Source organism: Haliotis cracherodii, unplaced genomic scaffold (assembly GCF_022045235.1).
Source record: "Haliotis cracherodii isolate W230 unplaced genomic scaffold, xgHalCrac1.p SCAF_8, whole genome shotgun sequence".
NCBI classification, from domain to species: Eukaryota; Metazoa; Mollusca; class Gastropoda; order Lepetellida; family Haliotidae; genus Haliotis; species Haliotis cracherodii.
The window spans coordinates 59657361-59679796 of NW_027266341.1; the positions used below are offsets into that span (position 1 = coordinate 59657361).

The following is a 22436-nucleotide window of genomic DNA, read 5'->3' on the forward strand; positions in this document are numbered from 1 at the left end:
TGTTATATCACACAGGTGTGATCCATGACCGTAATGTGTGACTCGTGTGTTATATCTCACAGGTGTGATCCATGACCGTAATGTGTGACTCGTGTGTTATATCTCACAGGTGTGATCCATGACCGTAATGTGTGACTTGTGTTATATCTCACAGGTGTGATCCATGACCGTAATGTGTGACTTGTGTGTTATATCTCACAGGTGTGATCCATGACCGTAATGTGTGACTCGTGTGTTATATCTCACAGGTGTGATCCATGACCGTAATGTGTGACTCGTGTGTTATATCTCACAGGTGTGATCCATGACCGTAATGTGTGACTTGTGTTATATCTCACAGGTGTGATCCATGACCGTAATGTGTGACTTGTGTGTTATATCTCACAGGTGTGATCCATGACCGTAATGTGTGACTCGTGTGTTATATCTCACAGGTGTGATCCATGACCGTAATGTGTGACTCGTGTGTTATATCTCACAGGTGTGATCCATGACCGTAATGTGTGACTCGTGTGTTATATCTCACAGGTGTGATCCATGACCGTAATGTGTGACTTGTGTGTTATATCTCACAGGTGTGATCCATGACCGTAATGTGTGACTTGTGTGTTATATCTCACAGGTGTGATCCATGACCGTAATGTGTGACTCGTGTGTTATATCTTACAGGTGTGATCCATGACCGTAATGTGTGACTCATGTGTTATATCTCACAGGTGTGATCCATGACCGTAATGTGTGACTCGTGTGTTATATCTCACAGGTGTGATCCATGACCGTAATGTGTGACTCATGTGTTATATCTCACAGGTGTGATCCATGACCGTAATGTGTGACTCGTGTGTTATATCTTACAGGTGTGATCCATGACCGTAATGTGTGACTCATGTGTTATATCTCACAGGTGTGATCCATGACCGTAATGTGTGACTCGTGTGTTATATCTCACAGGTGTGGTCCATAACCGTAATGTGTGACTCGTGTGTTATATCTTACAGGTGTGATCCATGACCGTAATGTGTGACTTGTGTGTTATATCTTACAGGTGTGATCCATGACCGTAATGTGTGACTTGTGTGTTATATCTCACAGGTGTGATCCATGACCGTAATGTGTGACTCGTGTGTTATATCTTACAGGTGTGATCCATGACCGTAATGTGTGACGTGTGTTATATCTCACAGGTGTGATCCATGACCGTAATGTGTGACTTGTGTGTTATATCTTACAGGTGTGATCCATGACCGTAATGTGTGACAGGTGTTTTATCTCACAGGTGTGATCCATGACCGTAATGTGTGACTTGTGTGTTATATCCTACATTTGTGGTCCATAACTGTAATAAATCCGTGAAGATCTGCGCTGGAATAGGTCTTCAGCAACCCATGCTTGTCATAAGAGGCGACTAACGGGATCGGGTGGTCATACTTGCTGACTTGGTTGATGCGTGTCATCGTATCCCAATTCCATGAATCAATGCTCATGATGTCAATCATTGGATTGTCTTATCCAGACTCCATTATTTACAGACCGCCGTCATGTAGCTGGAATATTGCTGAGTGCGGCGTTAAACAACAAACAAACAAACAAACAAACAAACAAACTAACTATCATGTGTGACTGCTGTGTTTCAGTTTCGACTATGAGGATGCTGGGTATGAGAGTTCAAGTCTCACAAAGGTAGGTAACTCTTGCTGTTCCAACACCTATTACCTTCAGCATTTCACAAACATTTTGTTCATCAGTACACTGTTGCTTGTGTTATTTGTTAAGCTGCCAGAAATATTGACCTTCAAGGTTTAAGTGACAGAAACCACACCAACACCCACTGGGTTCAGACCTGCTTGTGTTCACACTATCACCCACTGGGTTCAGACCTGCTTGTGTTCACACAAGCACACACTGGGTTCAGACCTGCTTGTGTTCACACTATCACCCACTGGGTTCAGACCTGCTTGTGTTCACACTATCACACATTGGGTTGAGACTGGCTGTGTTCACACTATCACCCACTGGGTTCAGACCTGCTTGTGTTCACACTTTCACCCACTGGGTTCAGACCTGCTTGTGTTCACACTTTCACCCACTGGGTTCAGACCTGCTGGTGTTCACACTATCACCCACTGGGTTCAGACCTGCTTGTGTTCACACTTTCACCCACTGGGTTCAGACCTGCTGGTGTTCACACTATCACCCACTGGGTTCAGACCTGCTTGCGTCCACACTCTCACCCACTGGGTTCAAACTGTTGTATGATCTCTGTGTTACAGGTGGACTTCTTATTGAACGGTAAGCCCGTGGAGGATCTGGCTATGATCTGTCACTCCACGAAGGCCAGGATGATGTCGAGGGGCGTGTGTGCCCGCCTCAAGGAGTCCATCCCTCGCCAGCTGTTCACCATCACCATCCAAGCAGCAGTCGGCAAACACATACTAGCCAGAGAAGACATCCGAGCCCTCAGGAAGGACGTACTAGCCAAATGTGTAAGTATGTCTGAACTAGCCAGGGAAGACATCCGAGCCCTCAGGAAGGACGTACTAGCCAAATGTGTAAGTATGTCTGAACTAGCCAGGGAAAACATCCGAGCCCTCAGGAAGGACGTTCTAGCCAAATGTGTAAGTATGTCTGAGCTAGCCAGGGAAGACATCCGAGTTCTCAGGAAGGACGTACTAGCCAAATGTGTAAGTATGTCTGAAATAGACAGAGAAGACATCCGAGCCCTCAGGAAGGACGTACTAACCAAATGTGTAAGTATGTCTGAAATAGACAGAGAAGACATCCGAGCCCTCAGGAAGGACGTACTAGCCAAATGTGTAAGTATGTCTGAACTAGCCAGGGAAGACATCCGAGCCCTCAGGAAGGACGTACTAGCCAAATGTGTAAGTATGTCTGAACTAGCCAGGGAAAACATCCGAGCCCTCAGGAAGGACGTTCTAGCCAAATGTGTAAGTATGTCTGAGCTAGCCAGGGAAGACATCCGAGTTCTCAGGAAGGACGTACTAGCCAAATGTGTAAGTATGTCTGAAATAGACAGAGAAGACATCCGAGCCCTCAGGAAGGACGTTCTAGCCAAATGTGTAAGTATGTCTGAAATAGACAGAGAAGACATCCGAGCCCTCAGAAAGGACGTACTAGCCAAATGTGTAAGTATGTCTGAAATAGACAGAGAAGACATCCGAGCCCTCAGGAAGGACGTACTAACCAAATGTGTAAGTATGTCTGAGCTAGCCAGGGAAGACATCTGAGTTCTCAGGAAGGACGTACTAGCCAAATGTGTAAGTATGTCTGAAATAGACAGAGAAGACATCCGAGCCCTCAGGAAGGACGTACTAACCAAATGTGTAAGTATGTCTGAAATAGACAGAGAAGACATCCGAGCCCTCAGGAAGGACGTACTAGCCAAATGTGGAAGTATGTCTGAAATAGACAGAGAAGACATCCGAGCCCTCAGGAAGGACGTACTAACCAAATGTGTAAGTATGTCTGAAATAGACAGAGAAGACATCCGAGCCCTCAGGAAGGACGTACTAACCAAATGTGTAAGTATGTCTGAAATAGACAGAGAAGACATCCGAGCCCTCAGGAAGGACGTACTAACCAAATGTGTAAGTATGTCTGAAATAGACAGAGAAGACATCCGAGCCCTCAGGAAGGACGTACTAGCCAAATGTGTAAGTATGTCTGAAATAGACAGAGAAGACATCCGAGCCCTCAGGAAGGACGTATTAGCCAAATGTGTAAGTATGTCTGAAATAGACAGAGAAGACATCCGAGCCCTCAGGAAGGACGTACTAGCCAAATGTGTAAGTATGTCTGAAATAGACAGAGAAGACATCCGAGCCCTCAGGAAGGACGTACTAACCAAATGTGTAAGTATGTCTGAAATAGACAGAGAAGACATCCGAGCCCTCAGGAAGGACGTTCTAGCCAAATGTGTAAGTATGTCTGAAATAGACAGAGAAGACATCCGAGCCCTCAGGAAGGACGTACTAGCCAAATGTGTAAGCCAGAGAAGTGAGTAGAATTGTCCCAGCATCTTTGTGGGGATTTCAGGTCAGGTCAGGTCATTCAAGCTGGCTGATCTGGTGGTTACAATGTGTGACTTGGATGGCTGTGTCACCCTGTCTGGATCCATGCAGACCCAACTTTGGTACATGCATAAAACAACGTTTACTCACTGACTGAGTATCTCTATAATGAAGCTTGCGTATTTGTGTAATTTATGCATTTTTCACATATTTGGCACTTAAAATAAACATTCCTGGGCTACTTGATAAGTAAAACACTATTGATGGCAACTAGATAACCTGGTGGTGAATAGCGAGGTCCTTTTTCACCAAACATGCATTTAACATTAACAAAAACAACTCATGTCTATAAATAGCACATTTCATGGAATTTGGCAGTGATTTGCTGTCTTGTCATTCAGAAATATTCCTAAAAGCGGGGAATTTAATGAGTTGTTTCAAACATTTCATTGGTTAAGCCTGGCAGTGATTTGCACAGGTCTTTCACAAGTCTGATAAGCAATGCTGGCAAACATTGTGACCTTTCCGATCGTTATTGTGGCCTTAATATTTTAAGTGGCGGTGTCAGATTTCGGGGAAGGTGAAAACGCCTTAGGAAGGAAACCTCAGAGAATCACTGACTTCTTTGAAAACATTCAGATGAATCTACATCCGTTCAATGTAATGAGTGAGATTGGATAACATGTAAAGGCTAATGATAGTCATAGTAATTTTTATATCAAATCAACCAAGGCCAAAGTGAAATGTAAATTTGTGCCAAAATGCCGAAGGGAATGGCTTGGGTAGTATGAATGGCTCGTGTAATGGGCTGTAAACTCTTCAAGACCTGTAACTTTTAATAAGAATATGTGGACTGTGGTTTGAAGAGTAGCCTCCCTTTGACCCTTAACGTCAGTCTACTGTTGTGTCAAGTTTTCATTTTAACATTTGTGATATGGATACCAGAGAGTGTAAACTTTATGGCACAATAAATTGGCCCAATACTTTTCTGCTAACCTTATATAACACTGTATACGGCAACTAAAGACACCATAACTTATAATATGTGGACTGTGTCTTGTAGAAATTGTCTTGCATCAGAATGCACTAAAAAATCAGTTACTCAGGAAAAACTTTACTCCAGCTACAGACATTGCATGCATGATTTCTGACCTGTGATGTGCATATTGGTTTTGTAACGAGGGCGTGATATATAGAGAATCTCACCCGAGTGTCTTTTGATATCAAATATATCAATACAAGATGATAAAAGTGGAAAAATTGCGAGGCTTGCCGAGGATTTTTGTCACTTTTATCAACAAGTGTTGATATATTTGATATCAAAAGACACAAGGGTGAGATTTTATTTATAATCCAACATCATCCGTCCAACTTTTTCAATTTGTAGACAGTAATTAGCAGTGTCTTCGGTGTAAAAAGTACTGCTAACAGCTTCAGTAGCAGAGCCATTAGTGATGTCATTTGATTGTGACGTCCTGGTAACCAGTGACGTCTCAATGGTCTGCAAAGCATTTTGATGTAATTTCATTGCAGCGATGTCTACAGTGTAGATATCGCTTGATCTAATCCAAGCGATATCTCTTGTGGGAGCCAGTTTGGGATGATAAATTAAGTTAAAACAAAATGTCTCCTACTTGATGAAAGCATGGATAATAATGCTTTGTGTGGTAGAGGCCCACTAGTGAAGATCCTGGGTAGTATGGGTCTTCCGCAACCCATTCTTGCCGTAAAAGGCGACTATGCTCGTCCAGAGACCATATACCGATATATGGTCTCTGGCTTGTCGTAAGAGGCGACTAACGGGATCCGGTGGTCAAGCTAGCTGTGTCCATCACATTTTGTTTCCAGGGCATAACTTTGAAACCGTTTACTATTTTATTACAAAACTTTGCACATGCATGAAGCAACATAATATATTAGCTGTTTCCAGGGCAACAAACTGGACTTGGACTCAAATATGCATAGCATTTGTTTCTTGTGCAAAACTCGGAAAACTGTCAAAACATTTTATTATTAAAGATTAATGTCTTATTTTTAAACGCTGAAGTGTTGTCTTTTGCTGTTTTCTTGGCAACAAGTTGGACTAAACCCAAATACAGGTTACTTTCATTACCTGAGCGTAACTGATAAACCAGCAGTGTTCATTTCAGGAAAATGTATCCTAATTTTTTAATATATTATCTATGAAACTTTGTACCCATATTAACAGAGTACTGAAATTGTCATGCTTTTTGAATTTTTTCTACAAAAAGATCTACACAGGGTTGTCTGAGAACTGTTACCATAATTATTTAAATCGAGAGAGGATCTTGTACAAGGTACAGGGTGACAATGAGCACAATGTACAAGTGGCACCTGAACCAGCCTTCGTCGTGACAGTGGGTTCGATCATTGTTTTAGTACTTGCTATTAGGCCATTCACAAAAAGTATCAGTGAACTTGTCAAGACAGAGTAAAAAGAAAAAAAAATGACACTGTAATGATTTCTTCTGGAGTTACCTCCCTTTCTCCTTGTATAGTCACTATCTTTGAACAAACATACTTGTAATGTGCCCCATGGCGCTAGGTTCTTGTTCATTCTGGATTCAGTAGGTAGACAGAACTGGGAAAGTAATGTTAGACGTATTCTATTTAGTTCAGGTCTTGGCTGTGCTTGGGTTTAGTTTTCTTAACCTTTCACAAGCCTGACTGAAAGATATGTACTAATAAGTACTAGATATGAACCCGTGAAGATCTGGGAAAAGAATAGGTCTTCAGCAACCCATGCCTGCTGTAATAGGCGACAATCCTTGTCGTCGGAGGCGATTCATGGGTTTGGGTTGTCAGGCTCGTTGACTTGGTTGATGCATGTCATGGTATCCCAATTGCGTAGATCATAACGTCAGTCACTGGATTGTCGGATCCAGACTCGATTATTTACAGACCACAGCTGGAATATTGCAGAGTGTGGCATCAACCAACCAACAAACACACAAACAAACACGACTTGTTATTAATTTGTACTCTATTTAAGATAACCTTAAAAGCAACAACAAATTTAAATTGTCAAAATTTAAAACTGTTACATTTCAACTATGCCTTCAAGAGTAGAAATGTACTGAAATGAAACATGTGAATGTATTTGTAAAATGTCCCTGCACTGTAGTGTATGCATTTGATGGATTTGAATCTATGGCCGTTCGTACAATAAACATTGGACCACTCAGTGCAAGTCCCCGATGCAACTGCTAATGGTTATAATGTGTTTGGATGTTTCAGTATGGTGGTGACATTTCAAGGAAAATGAAGTTGCTGAAGAAACAGGCTGAAGGTAAAAAACGTATGCGGCAGATCGGAAACGTGGAGGTGCCAAAGGATGCCTTCATTAATGCCTTGAAGAGATGACTCTAGGCACCTAGGACACTTTGGACACTTGGGTCAGGGGCTACTGGGCACCATGGCTACTTGGGACAGGGACTACTAGGCACCTTGGACACTTGGGACAGGGACTACTGGGCACCTTGGACACTTGGGAAAGGGACTACTAGGCACCTTGGACACTTGGGACTGGGACTGCTGGGCTCCTTGGACACTTGGGGCAAGGACTACTAGGCTACTTCGACACTTGGGACAGGGACTGCTGGGCTCCTTGAACACTAGGGACAGGGACTACTAGGCTCCTTGGACACTTGGGACAAGGACTACTAGGCACCTTGGACACTTGGGACAAGGACTACTGGGCACCATGGCCACTTGGGACAGGGACTGCTGAGCTCCTTGGACACTTGGGGCAAGGACTACTGGGCTCCTTGGACACTTGGGGCAAGGACTACTGGGCTCCTTGGACACTTGGGACAAGGACTACTGGGCACCATGGACACTTGGGACAGGGACTGCTGGGCTCCTTGGACACTTGGGGCAAGGACTACTGGGCTCCTTGGACACTTGGGACAAGGACTACTGGGCTCCTTGGACACTTGGGACAAGGACTACTGGGCACCATGGACACTTGGGACAAGGACTGCTGGGCTCCTTGGACACTTGGGGCAAGGACTACTGGGCTCCTTGGACACTTATGACAAGGACTACTGGGCACCATGGCCACTTGGGACAGGGACTGCTGGGCTCCTTGGACACTTGGGGCAAGGACTACTGGGCACCATGGCCACTTGGGACAGGGACTGCTGGGCTCCTTGGACACTTGGGACAAGGACTACTGGGCACCATGGACACTTGGGACAGGGACTGCTGGGCTCCTTGGACACTTGGGACAAGGACTACTAGGCACCTTGGACACTTGGGACAAGGACTACTGGGCACCATGGCCACTTGGGACAGGGACTGCTGGGCTCCTTGGACACTTGGGGCAAGGACTACTGGGCTCCTTGGACACTTGGGGCAAGGACTACTGGGCTCCTTGGACACTTGGGACAAGGACTACTGGGCACCATGGACACTTGGGACAGGGACTGCTGGGCCCCTTGGACACTTGGGGCAAGGACTACTGGGCTCCTTGGACACTTGGGGCAAGGACTACTGGGCTCCTTGGACACTTGGGGCAAGGACTACTGGGCTCCTTGGACACTTGGGACAAGGACTACTGGGCACCATGGACACTTGGGACAGGGACTGCTGGGCTACTTGGACACTTGGGGCAAGGACTACTGGGCTCCTTGGACACTTGGGACAAGGACTACTAGGCTACTTGGGACAAGGACTACTGGGCACCATGGACACTTGGGACAAGGACTACTGGGCACCATGGACACTTGGGACAAGGACTACTAGGCTACTAGGCTACTTGGGACAGGGACTACTGGGCACCTTGGACACTTGGGACAAGGACTACTAGGCTACTTGGGACAAGGACTACTTGGCACCATGGCCACTTTGGACATGCCTGTACAACTCACCTGTAAATCACACCTAGACAACGCACCTGTAAATCACACCTAGACAACACACCTAGACAACACACCTGTACAACACCCTAGTTCAACATGCCTGGACAGCATGCCTCTACAACACACCTGTAAATCACACCTAGACAACAAACCTGTAAATCACACCTAGACAACACACCTGTAAATCACACCTAGACAACACACCTGTACAACACGCCTTGACAGTATGCCTCTACAACATACCTGTAAATCACACCTAGACAACACACCTGTACAACACGCCTTGACAGTATGCCTCTACAACACACCTGTAAATCACACCTAGACAACACACCTGTACAACACGCCTTGACAGTATGCCTCTACAACACACCTGTAAATCAAACCTAGACAACACACCTGTATATCACACCTAGACAACCCACCTGTAAATCACACCTAGACAACACACCTGTACAACGCGCCTTGACGGCATGCCTGTACAACACACCTGTAAATCACACCTAGACAACACACCTGTAAATCACACCTAGACAACACACCTGTAAATCACACCTAGACAACACACCTGTTCAACCTCTGTACAACACACCTGTAAATCACACCTAGACAACACACCTGTAAATCACACCTAGACAACACACCTGTACAACACGCCTTGACAACATGCTAGTACAACATGCCTGTACAACACACCTGTAAATCACACCTAGACAACACACCTGTACAACACCCTAGTACAACATGCCTGGACAGCATGCCTCTACAACACACCTGTATATCACACCTAGACAACACACCTGTATATCACACCTAGACAACACACCTGTAAATCACACCTAGACAACCCACCCGTACAACACCCTAGTACAACACGCCTTGACGGCATGCCTGTACAACACACCTGTAAATCACACCTAGACAACACACCTGTACAACACGCCTTGACAGCATGCCTCTACAACACACCTGTAAATCACACCTAGACAACACACCTGTATATCACACCTAGACAACACACCTGTAAATCACACCTAGACAACACACCTGTACAACACCCTAGTACAACACGCCTGGACAGCATGCCTCTACAGCACACCTGTAAATCACACCTAGACAACACACCTGTAAATCACACCTAGACAACACACCTGTACAACACCTTAGTACAACACACCTGTAAATCACACCTAGACAACACACCTGTAAATCACACCTAGACAACACACCTGTACAACACCCTAGTACAACACACCTGGACAGCATGCCTCTACAGCACACCTATACAACACACCTGTAAATCACACCTAGACAACACACCTGTAAATCACACCTAGACAACACACCTGTACAACACCCTAGTACAACATGCCTGGACAGCATGCCTCTACAGCACACCTATACAACACAAGATTTGCTGCAATGCTGGCATTCCTGGGTCTTGATGACATAATAATCTACAGAACAAGCTGCTTGATTGTGAAATATGTACAGTAAATGTTATTGTCTTTATTTGGGTCTGTTGTTCTTCTGCACATTCTCTAGTTGAGCTACACAGAAACAGCACTCATCAGTCACGAGGAAGTTTTCATTGAAAAGGAAAAGAAGAAAGATAACATCACAGGGAATACTTGAGGTGCAGCTATAATATAAAATTGTATGTAACTAAAATACAGATATCTGGTGAAATTTACAAAAATGAGGTAGGTCAGAGGAGTACAGACGTCATCATCACTTGATGAATACAAGACACAAAATAACTAACTGGCATAACAAAAAGGTAGATCTCTGAGTGAAGGGTTTGTATGCAATAAATACGAGAGCTGGTCAAAAAGTTCTAAGGCTAACAAACAACAATTGAGAAAGTGTTTTTAATTGTATTTTTCAACATAATCTCCCAGTTATTTAATACACTTCTCACATCGATAGTGAAGCTTTTCAATTCAGTCAGGAACTTTACTGAAGCCACCCTGATAAACCCTTTCACGGCAGCTTTGAGGTCATCATCGTCGTCATATCGTTTTCCATGGTGTTCTTTCACTTCAGGAAATGTGGAAAAAAACTTGGAGTCATGTCTGGCGACACATTTTTCGCACAGCAGCCTTTTCAAGTCGAGGTGTTTGAGAAGAAAAGGCATTGTCAGGAAGTAGTAGAACACCAGCAATCAGCCTTCCTCACTCCTTTATTTTGAAAGTGGAAAGTGCCATTCCATGGATTGATGTTTTGACTCGGGATGATACTGGTACGGCCATGTTTCATCACCCGTTTTGTGTTTGACAAAATCCTCCTCAATTAGCTCTAAATTTTCTCTGGCAATGTCATTTCTTTTTTCCATAAGATCAGAATTTAGAAACCCTCATAGATTCTTTTATTACTGTTTACAAACTGAAACATTTGGAAGAATGGTGTTGGATGATAAATAGATTCTCTAATCATTATCACTGTTCGAACCGAGAAACATGCGTTGAGGTTAAACTTATGACACGAAATAATTAAATGATGAAATTCCACACTATTGAAAACTGCAGACTTCGAAGTTTGTTAAAGTGCTGTATTCATGTTGTATTTTGAAGTCACTTGATGGCTTTGACAAAACAGTGTCTTTAAAAACGACACGTCAACCTTGTCCATGTGTTGGTGAAGGGACACTGTGTTGCTGTTTCATTTCACTTGTGTTATTGGAACATAATTACGAATTGTATTTTTACAAAAACTTTTAGAATGTAGTAAAAAATATGTATGTTTAACAAACCCAATGTACATGTATAGCCTCTCTGTACTTCTCTGTCAACAGTTATTCCCCTAAGCTTGCTGATTCCACTAGGTCGGACAAAGACTGCATGTTCTTGAATTTGAAATTTGTAAACAAGATAATTGATGCCTTATATTTAAGTAACTTTCATTTTCCCAAAATGTCCAACAATATTCAAATTTCAGGAACCACCAAGAGTTTCACACAAACACCTGCATGGAACGTGCTGCAGAATGTGGACTTGGCAACTCATGATGTAAATTCCACTGCTTTTGGCTGTCAAGACTCGTCACCATGTTGCTAGCAGTCTCTTGTCATATCATCACAGGAGACTGCTCTAATGTTGATAATATCAACCTTCGTCTGTTATTCCAATACGGACCAACATGATATGAGCAGCCTCCAAAACATTTGGATCACAACTTAAAAATAATTATGAATGCTGTCAAAGCATATGTCCAAACATGGGCCCAAAGAGAAGGGGAATATGTTGAATGTATTTCCGAGTGGATGAAGTCAGTGCATGATGTCATTGGTAGAGTGTACAAACTGAAAAACAGGAAGCAGAATCGGAACCTATTCTGTCCCAGCCAATTGCCATCCAAAGTCTGGCTGCCGAAGAGTTTCTCGTTGTTCCCACTGACAAGGCCCCAAATAAAATAACCATTATTTTGTTAGCATCACTACATGAATTTGGTTGATCAATGAACTTGGTATGCCAGTATGTTATTTCTGGAATATGGCACAAGTACCGTCAAACGGCTTAGGGTTGTAATGCGACCTAGGCGTGGCAGGCCTATAAAATAACACCCAGGCAAGATTGTACATTAATTGCATGACGCAATAGATACAAATCTGCTTCTGTTATCAATTGAGAATTCCGTACAATTGTAGGAGGGCGAATTTCAACATCTACCGTTAAAACTGGCTTTATGCAGCCCGCCTGAAGGCAAACGTCACGTGATGGGTGTGACCCTAGCGTCAACCATAGGGGTAAAAATTGGTTTAAACATATCTATATTCACAAAAGTGTGAAAATGGATTGGTAAACAATCGAAGTGGTTATGTTAATACCGCTCCATTACAATGAATACATAAATGAAGGTTAGATGTAACAAATAAATTGTACATGCCAAGCTAGATGTGTACATATAATACATCTATTTGCAGTTTATTTTAAACAATCATTTAACTGAAAATCTGCCAGTTTTTAATATAAAGTGTTGAATAGAATCTAATGTTAGCATTTGCTCTTCCTTACTCATATACGAATTTCCGCATAGCACCGTTTGTAAAGAATATACATATTGGTAAAAATCCATTTCATTTCGAAGAGCATAGTAATTTGTACACACACAAAAGAAGTGTAGAGCATCTTCGGTATGATATCCACAGGAACAAGTTTTTGTATCAAATATATGTCTTTTATACTGATCTGCATTAAGATCGCTGCAGCCAAGCCTGAGGCGACCGTGAATGATTTGGCATAATCTGCTTCCATAATTTAAATCCCAGTAAATATTGAGTTCAGCTTGGCAACACCAGGGGCGAGTTGTGCGGCAATGATGTTACACCAAGTCTACAGTGGCGGTATCACATGCCAGGCGAACTAGTTAAGGTTGTTTTGAATGGACATTTGACTCGCTAGTGATATGTTGACGAAAGTTTGCGTTCTGTAGTTGTTCCATTCGCTCGAACTGCAAGATAAGAATGCCAGACCACATCGTGCCCACTGTGCGCCAGAGACCCAGCGCCCAGCTTGGGTAGGTCTTCATACGGAATGGCAGAGAATCCAGCATACACAGGTTAATCAACAGAATGCCATCAAGGCGTCGTGCATGTATCGCCCAACATGGTGGACACACCAGATATTGATCTACATCCCGATATCTATTTTTCACACATTTATCGTCAATTCACCTTCTTATTTGATCAGATCCCTAAATTTTGTAGGTAGTACTAGTATGTCATGTTTTGACATTTTTCATAAATATGAGGTAGTGTATATCGTAGTCTTCTGAAATGTAGGTGAAGCATGGATATTTTCTTTCTTGCCCGAGATCACTGAAACAGGGTCAGGGATGAGAAGTAAGATGATTGTTGGTATACTATTTGACTCCGTGAAAGACTGACAGAGATATGATAAAATGGCTGAGTAAACATTTTGGTATACCACTATTAGATAAGTAATAATGATCGCATACTGCTATCATATTTAGTCATCTTGTCAGAGAACAGTGTTAGTTCAGTTGTTCCCTTTGTTCAGTATGTGTCCAGTTTGTCCCTTTGTTCAGTTGTTACTTCAGTTGTTCCCTTTGTTCAGTGTTAATTCAGTTGTTCCCTTCGTTCAGCGTTAATTCAGTTGTTCCCTTTGTTCAGTGTTAATTCAGTTGTTCCCTTTGTTCAGTTGTTACTTCAGTTGTTCCCTTTGTTCAGTGTTAATTCAGTTGTTCCCTTTGTTCAGCGTTAATTCAGTTGTTCCCTTTGTTCAGTGTTAATTCAGTTGTTCCCTTTGTTCAGTGTTAATTCAGTTGTTCCCTTTGTTCAGTGTTAATTCAGTTGTTCCCTTTGTTCAGTGTTAATTCAGTTGTTCTCTTTGTTCAGTGTTAATTCAGTTGGTCCCTTTGTTCAGTGTTAATTCAGTTGGTCTCTTTGTTCAGTGTTAATTCAGTTGGTCCCTTTGTCCAGTTGTTCCCTTTGTTAAGTTTTGGTCCAGTTGTTCCCTTTATTCAGTTCTTCCCTTTATTCAGTTCTTCCCTTTGTTCAGTGTTAATTCAGTTGTTCCCTTTGTTCAGTGTTAATTCAGTTGTTCCCTTTGTTCAGTGTTAATTCAGTTGTTCCCTTTGTTCAGTGTTAATTCAGTTGGTGCCTTTGTTCTGTGTTAATTCAGTTGTTCCCTTTGTTCAGTGTTAGTTCAGTTGTTCCCTTTGTTCAGTATGTGTTCAGTTTGTCCCTTTGTTCAGTTGTTACTTCAGTTGTTCCCTTTGTTCAGTGTTAATTCAGTTGTTCCCTTTGTTCAGTGTTAATTCAGTTGTTCCCTTTGTTCAGTGTTAATTCAGTTGTTCCCTTTGTTCAGTGTTAATTCAGTTGTTCCCTTTGTTCAGTGTTAATTCAGTTGTTCCCTTTGTTCAGTGTTAATTCAGTTGTTCCCTTTGTTCAGTATGTGTCCAGTTTGTCCCTTTGTTCAGTTGTTAATTCAGTTGTTCCCTTTGTTCAGTGTTAATTCAGTTGTTCCCTTTGTTCAGTGTTAATTCAGTTGTTCCCTTTGTTCAGTGTTAATTCAGTTGTTCCCTTTGTTCAGTATGTGTCCAGTTTGTCCCTTTGTTCAGTGTTAATTCAGTTGTTCCCTTTGTTCAGTGTTAATTCAGTTGTTCCCTTTGTTCAGTATGTGTCCAGTTTGTCCCTTTGTTCAGTTGTTAATTCAGTTGTTCCCTTTGTTCAGTGTTAATTCAGTTGTTCCCTTTGTTCAGTGTTAATTCAGTTGTTCCCTTTGTTCAGTGTTAATTCAGTTGTTCCCTTTGTTCAGCGTTAATTCAGTTGTTCCCTTTGTTCAGCGTTAATTCAGTTGTTCCCTTTGTTCAGTGTTAATTCAGTTGTTCCCTTTGTTCAGTGTTAATTCAGTTGTTCCCTTTGTTCAGTGTTAATTCAGTTGTTCCCTTTGTTCAGTGTTAATTCAGTTGTTCCCTTTGTTCAGTGTTAATTCAGTTGTTCCCTTTGTTCAGTGTTAATTCAGTTGTTCCCTTTGTTCAGTGTTAATTCAGTTGTTCCCTTTGTTCAGTATGTGTCCAGTTTGTCCCTTTGTTCAGTTGTTAATTCAGTTGTTCCCTTTGTTCAGTGTTAATTCAGTTGTTCCCTTTGTTCAGCGTTAATTCAGTTGGTCCCTTTGTTCAGTTGTTACTTCAGTTGGTCCCTTTGTTCAGTGTTACTTCAGTTGGTCCCTTTGTTCAATGTTAGTTCAGTTGGTCCCTTTGTCAGTTTTTTTTCCAGTTGGTCCCTTTGTTCAATGTTAGTTCAGTTGGTCCCTTTGTTCAGTTTTTTTCCAGTTTGTCTCTTTGTTCAGTGTTAGTTCATTTGTTTCCTTTGTTCAGTTGTTCCCTTTGTTCAGTGTTAGTTCAGTTGGTCCCTTTGTTCAGTGTAAGTTCAGTTGTCCCCTTTGTTCAATGTTAGTTCAGTTGTTCCCTTTGTTCAGTTTTTTTTTCCAGTTTGTCTCTTTGTTCAGCGTTTGGTCAGTTGTTCCCTTATTTCAGTGTTTATTCACTTGTTCCCTTTGTTCAGTGTAAGTTCAGTTGGTCCCTTTGTTCGGTGTAAGTTCAGCTGTTCCCTTTGTTCAATGTTAGTTTAGTTGTTCCTGTTGTTCAGTTTTTTTCCAGTTTGTCTCTTTGTTCAGTGTTAGTTCATTTGTTTTCTTTGTTCAGTTGGTCCCTTTGTTCAGTGTTAGTTCAGTTGGTCCCTATGTTCAGTGTAAGTTCAGTTGTCCCCTTTGTTCAATGTTAGTTTAGTTGTTCCCTTTGTTCAGTTTTTTTCCAGTTTGTCTCTTTGTTCAGTGTTAGTTCATTTGTTTCCTTTGTTCAGTTGGTCCCTTTGCTCAGTGTTAGTTCAGTTGGTCCCTTTGTTCAGTGTAAGTTCAGTTGTCACCTTTGTTCAATGTTAGTTTAGTTCCCTTTGTTCAGTGTTTGGTCAGTTGTTCCCTTATTTCAGTTGTTCCCTTTGTTAGTGTTTGTCCAGTTGGTCCCTCACCACCATTGTCAAAGACTCCAAAATCAGAAAACTACAAGAAGCCATCAACATCAAAAGACTCGAAGCATCAATCAACCGTGACCAATGCTACTACATACCGCCGGAGTACCACCAATTCATCAAAGACCCAAATCAGTCACAATTCTTTTTTTTACATTACTGGCTTTACCCTTTTGTATATATACTACTCAAAAGAAGTTAAGGATCACCCGATTCTTTGATATTGGTAACGTTAATCTGTCATGGCATGAGAGATTAACTATTGTCATATGAAAGAATCAGGTGATCCGTAACTTCTTTTGAGTAGTATATTACAGGCTTCACCGGCCAATATGTTTTACCCTTCTGTGTACATAACATGCTTCTCCACTCCAGTGTAACTGCATCTTAAACTTACTCAACTGTAGAAAGACAGCCCCCTATCCTGCATGTATACTTGTCAACCTTAATCTGTACATCACTTGCTTGATAACGGTGTTAGAACATACACTGAAACCTCGCTTCTTATTGTAATAAAGAAGTTGGTCATCCATATATCTAATCCTTACTTAGTACTCCAACTTCTAAATGCCTCCCAAAGAAGTCATTTCTTGCGTGTTTCCGTTTTAGACACCATCAAACGTGGGTGTATACTTTCTTTTGCCCGGCAGCCCGGATCGTATCGGCTGGGGCACATAAAGTGTGTCACTTTGGAGACGGGTGGAACAGAGAAAAACAAATGTGTGTTAATAGCCGGCAGCTGATTCCACCAAGTCGGACAAAGACTGCTTGTTCTTGAATTGGAAATTGGCAAATAAGATAATTGATGCCTTATATTTAAGTAACTTTCTCTGACAAAAATCATTTTCCCAAAATGTTCCACAATATTCAAATTTCAGGAACCACCAAGAGTTTCACACAAACGCCAGTGTGGAACGTGCTGCAAGATGAGGACTTGGCAACTCATGATGTAAATTCCACTGCTTGTGGCTGTCAAGACTCGTCATGTTGCTAGCAGTCTCTTGTCATATCATCACAGGAGACTGCTCTAATGTTGATAATATCAACCTTCGTCTGTTATTCCAATACGGACCAACATAATATGAGCAGCCTCCAACACATTTGGATCACAACTTAAAAGAAATTATGAATGCTGTCAAAGCATATGTCCAAACATGGGCCCAAAGAGAAGGGGAATATGTTGAATGTATTTCCGAGTGGATGAAGTCAGTGCATGATGTCATTGGTAGAGTGTACAAACTGAAAAACAGGAAGCAGAATCGGAACCTATTCTGTCCCAGCCAATTGCCATCCAAAGTCTGGCTGCCGAAGAGTTTCTCGTTGTTCCCACTGACAAGGCCCCAAATAAAATAACCATTATTTTGTAAGCATCACTACATGAATTTGGTTGATCAATGAACTTGGTATGCCAGTATGTTATTTCTGGAATATGGCTCAAATACCGTCAAACGGCGTGGCAGGCCTATAAAAAGACACCCAGACAAGATTGTCTTATTACATTAATTGCATGACGCAATAGATACAAATCTGCTTCTGTTATCAATTGAGAATTCCGTACAATTATAGGAGGGCGAATTTCAACATCTACCGATAAAACTGGCTTTATGCAGCCCGCCTGAAGGCAAACGACACGTGATGGGTGTGACCCTAGCGTCAATCATAGGGGTAAAGATTGGTTTAAACATATCTATTTTCACAAATGTGTGAAAATGGATTGGTAAACAAGCGAAGTGGTTATGTTAATACCGCTCCATTACAATGAATACATAAATGAAGGTTGATGTAACAAATAAATTGTACATGCCAAGCTAGATGTGTACATATAATACATCTATTTGCAATTTATTTTAAACAATCATTTAACTGAAAATCTGCCAGTTTTTAATATAAAGTGTTGAATAGAATCTAATGTTAGCATTTGCTCTTCCTTACTCAAATACGAATTTCCGCATAGCACCGTTTGTAAAGAATATACATGTTGGTAAAAATCCATTTCATTTCGAAGAGCATAGTAATTTGTACACACACAAAAGAAGTGTAGAGCATCTTCGGTATGATATCCACAGGAACAAGTTTTTATATCAAAGATATGTCTATTATACTGATCTGCGTTAAGATCGCTGCAGCCAAGCCTGAGGCGACCGTGAATGATTTGGCATAATCTGCTTCCATAATTTAAATCCCAGTAAAGATTGAGTTCAGCTTGGCAACACCAGGGGCGAGTTGTGCGGCAATGATGTTACACCAAGTCTACAGTGGCGGTATCACATGCCAGGCGAACTAGTTAAGGTTGTTTTGAATGGACATTTGACTCGCTAGTGATATGTTGACGAAAGTTTGCGTTCTGTAGTTGTTCCATTCGCTCGAACTGCAAGATAAGAATGCCAGACCACATCGTGCCCACTGTGCGCCAAAGACCCAGCGCCCAGCTTGGGTAGGTCTTCATACGGCAGGGAATCCAGCATACACAGGTTAATCAACAGAATGCCATCAAGGCGTCGTGCATGTATCGTCCAACATGGTGGACACACCAGATATTGATCTACATCCCGATATCTATTTTTCACACATTTACCGTCAATTCACCTTCACTGTTATTTGATCAGATTTGTACGTAGTATGTCATGTTTTGACATTTTTCATAAATATGAGGTAGTGAATATCGTAGTCTTCTGAAATGTAGGTGAAGCATGGATATTTTCTTTCTTGCCCGAGATCACTGAAACAGGGTCAGGGATGAGAAGTAAGATGATTGTTGGTATACTATTTGACTCCGTGAAAGACTGACAGAGATATGATAAAATGGCTGAGTAAACATTTTGGTATACCACTATTAGATAAGTAATAATGATCGCATATTGCTATCATATTTAGTCATCTTGTCAGAGAACAGTGCTAGTTCAGTTGTTCCCTTTGTTCAGTATGTGTCCAGTTTGTCCCTTTGTTCAGTTGTTACTTCAGTTGTTCCCTTTGTTCAGTGTTACTTCGGTTGTTCCCTTTGTTCAGTTTCGTTCAGTGACAACCGAAGTTGTCATTCCCTGGCATTAACGTTTTATATATCTAATATGCCCGTTTGAAATAACTTGCTCCGTGTTTACATCAAATGCCAAATATCTTGAAGTTAATGAATGAATTTTGTGTGTAAATAGCAATGTAAAAGGTCATTTACATCATTTATGAAGTTAAGAAATGATAAGACAAGTGATATAAACAATGAACAATGGTGTCTACTGTCCACAGACTCCACATAGACTTGCACATTAGTCGTGTGGCCTGTCAGTAGTTTCTGCAGTAAAGGCTTGTAACACTACGTTCCATAATCCCTCCCTTCGAAAAACGAGCATGCCCAGAAAAAAACTTACAACAGACATACAAGTTATACTGTACTTGTGTTCGCAACAATTGTATCTAAAGACAATTCTCATTAACTCAAAAGTATACACTTGAAAATTGGATTTGACAAAACAGTCACAAACTTTATCATAACTCAACGAGGCTGAAAGCAGTGGCGGAAACACTTAAAAAAGGTCCAAAACACAACTATTATACCGTATCAAATACATGACCATCGAATAACCATTTCTTGTGTGTTTCAGTTTAAGCCACCATCAAACGTGGGTGTATACTTTCTTTTGCCCGGCCGTCCGGATCGTGTAGGCTAGGGCACATAAAGTGTGTCACTGTGGAGACAGGTGCATTAGGGAAAAAGAAATGGTTTAAACATATTAATTGTCATAAAAGTGTGAAAATGGATTGGCGACCAAGCGAAGGGCGTATGTTAATACCGCTCCATTACACATAGGAGATATTACAATAAATACATCTATGAAGGTTAGATGTAACAAATGAATTGAATATGCCAAGGAAGATGTGTATATATGATAAATATATTTGCAGTTAATATTAAACAATTCATTAAACTGAAAACCTGCCAGTTTTGAATACAATCTAATATTAGGGTTTACTCTTCCTTACTCTATTACAAATTTCCGCATAGCACTGTTTGTAAAGAATAAACATGTTTGTAAAAATACATTTCATTTCGAAGAACAAAGTAATTTGTACACACAAAAAGAAAGTGTAAAGCATCTTCGGTATGATATCCACAGGAACAAGTTTTAGTATCCAAGATATATCTATCATACTGATCTGCGTTAAGATGGCTGCAGCCAAGCCTGAGGCAACTGTAAATAATTTGACGTAACTTGTCTCCATAATTTAAATCCCAGTGTATACCATTATCTCCCCTTACGTGGAGGAAATTCTGAAATTGTGTAACGGTCTCTGGTAACATATTCCCATATAGGCATATAGGCTCTCTGGTAACATATTCCCAAGTTGTGTTATAGCTGGTATAAATGAATCTGCATAAGCTTTTGTTTTACACTTCACTGTTTGAATATTAGTTTTAACCCTTAAGTCATAATCTGTGTTTTTCGAAACTGTATCAGGAATAAGCCGACACAGATATTCCGTGGAGAAATGGTTATTCATTTTGTAAAAAATTACCAGTTTTGAATTCTATCGTCTCTCTTTTAATGACTTACAATTTGTTTCATTGTAAAGCTTCTGATGACTCGTACTCCGGACAGCGCCACGTATCGTTCTAAGAGAAAAAGAAATGTGGGTTAACCAGCCGTCAGCTGACTTATATATCGAACACAGATGTACGGTGTAGGCCAACAAGATGTTTCCAGATACCCGTTGTGATCCACAGTTATCAACTGACGGGACACTACATTAGCGTTGAACTTTCAACGTGGCTTGAAAATTAATTCTAGAAATAATTTCTGGTGAATCGCCACTATGTGCACATGTGCAGATGTGGGGTGAGGTTCCACACCTAATTGGTAACTAGCGCCATGAAAAAGTCTGACAGTTTCAAAACTAAAAGTTACTTATGTTCAGAATCAGATTCTTTATTTAAGAGATAAACGACGAGTGGGAGTTGGTTATCGTACAATACAATACTGCAGGGAGAATAAACCACGAGGGGCGCAGTGTTTAAATTTACATTTAACCCGACCTCGGCAATGTCGAACAAGTCCATTTTATGCACATGTGGGTATTTTCCGTATATTCTCACAATCCCCCTTCGAATACCTGTATCTTCTCTCCTAATAAAGATTATTATATCTCTCCCGCTTTGGGATGAGATCGTTCGGCCATCGCGTTTATCTGCGTTGCCTAGCAACATCTATGAGAACAGCTCACTCGACACCCCCCTCTTAAAACTAACGTCGTCATATATACAACGTCATGAAGTTGCGAGCGCGTGTTCGAATCTCGAGAAATGACTTCATGATAGAGCAATGTTTTATCGTGAAATAAACCACGATTCGTTCTACATTGTTCTTTACCATTTATTGCGTCGATATCTTATATTTCTCTTTTTAACACCATCGTTGGTACATGAGCAATAGTTTAACATACGATACGTAACATGTGGAACGACGAATCAATGAATCAAGATGACAGGGAGTATACATTTATATATAACCATGAGTATACACGATTAGTTAATACGACTTCAGATTGTATTCTGTAAATATGACTTCTTACTTCATTCTTTGTTAATAAGTGCTAGGAATCTACCAAGCTGCTCTAAGTATTTACATTTAGGAGACCATAAGAGGCGTTTTAGATTCGAAATGTTTGGGCAGATGAGGTATTTACTATCAATAAGTGTTATTCTTTGTTTTCTAAAAGCATCATAACGAAATAAATAGTGAAATTCATCTGCAATGCCTTGTGAGTTACATAAGTTACATATGCGATCTTCTCCAGGAGTATTGTTCCATCTTCCGGTCTCAGTGGGATGATGATGTAGTGGGTATGATACTGATTTAAGAAGCAAATGGTATTTTTCAAAAGAAGGTATATGCTTAAAATATTTGTAGTAAAATCTCTTAGAGCTCGTTGCGGCTGTACTACGCCAAGTACGTTCATTGTTCTCTCAACAGCTGGTACAACCCTGTTACAATGTTGGGGTGAACGAAATACGACTGTTAGACCACAGGAGTGGTTAGTGTCCGC

At 41.2% G+C, this 22436-nt stretch overlaps 1 protein-coding gene across 3 annotated transcripts in view; it reads left to right on the forward strand.

The window, feature by feature from the left end:
- The window catches only part of LOC139450188 (translation factor Guf1, mitochondrial-like), a 33519-nt gene extending 24045 nt beyond the window's left edge, over positions 1–9474 (forward strand). For all 3 annotated transcript variants that reach the window (XM_071231862.1, XM_071231863.1, XM_071231864.1), the window contains 3 exons: positions 1635–1680; positions 2271–2483; positions 7287–9474. In XM_071231862.1, coding sequence (XP_071087963.1) covers positions 1635–1680; positions 2271–2483; positions 7287–7412 — 385 coding nt within the window. In that variant the 3' untranslated portion in view covers positions 7413–9474. The remainder of the gene's footprint in view (positions 1–1634; positions 1681–2270; positions 2484–7286) is intronic.
- The last annotated feature ends 12962 nt before the right edge of the window (positions 9475–22436 follow it).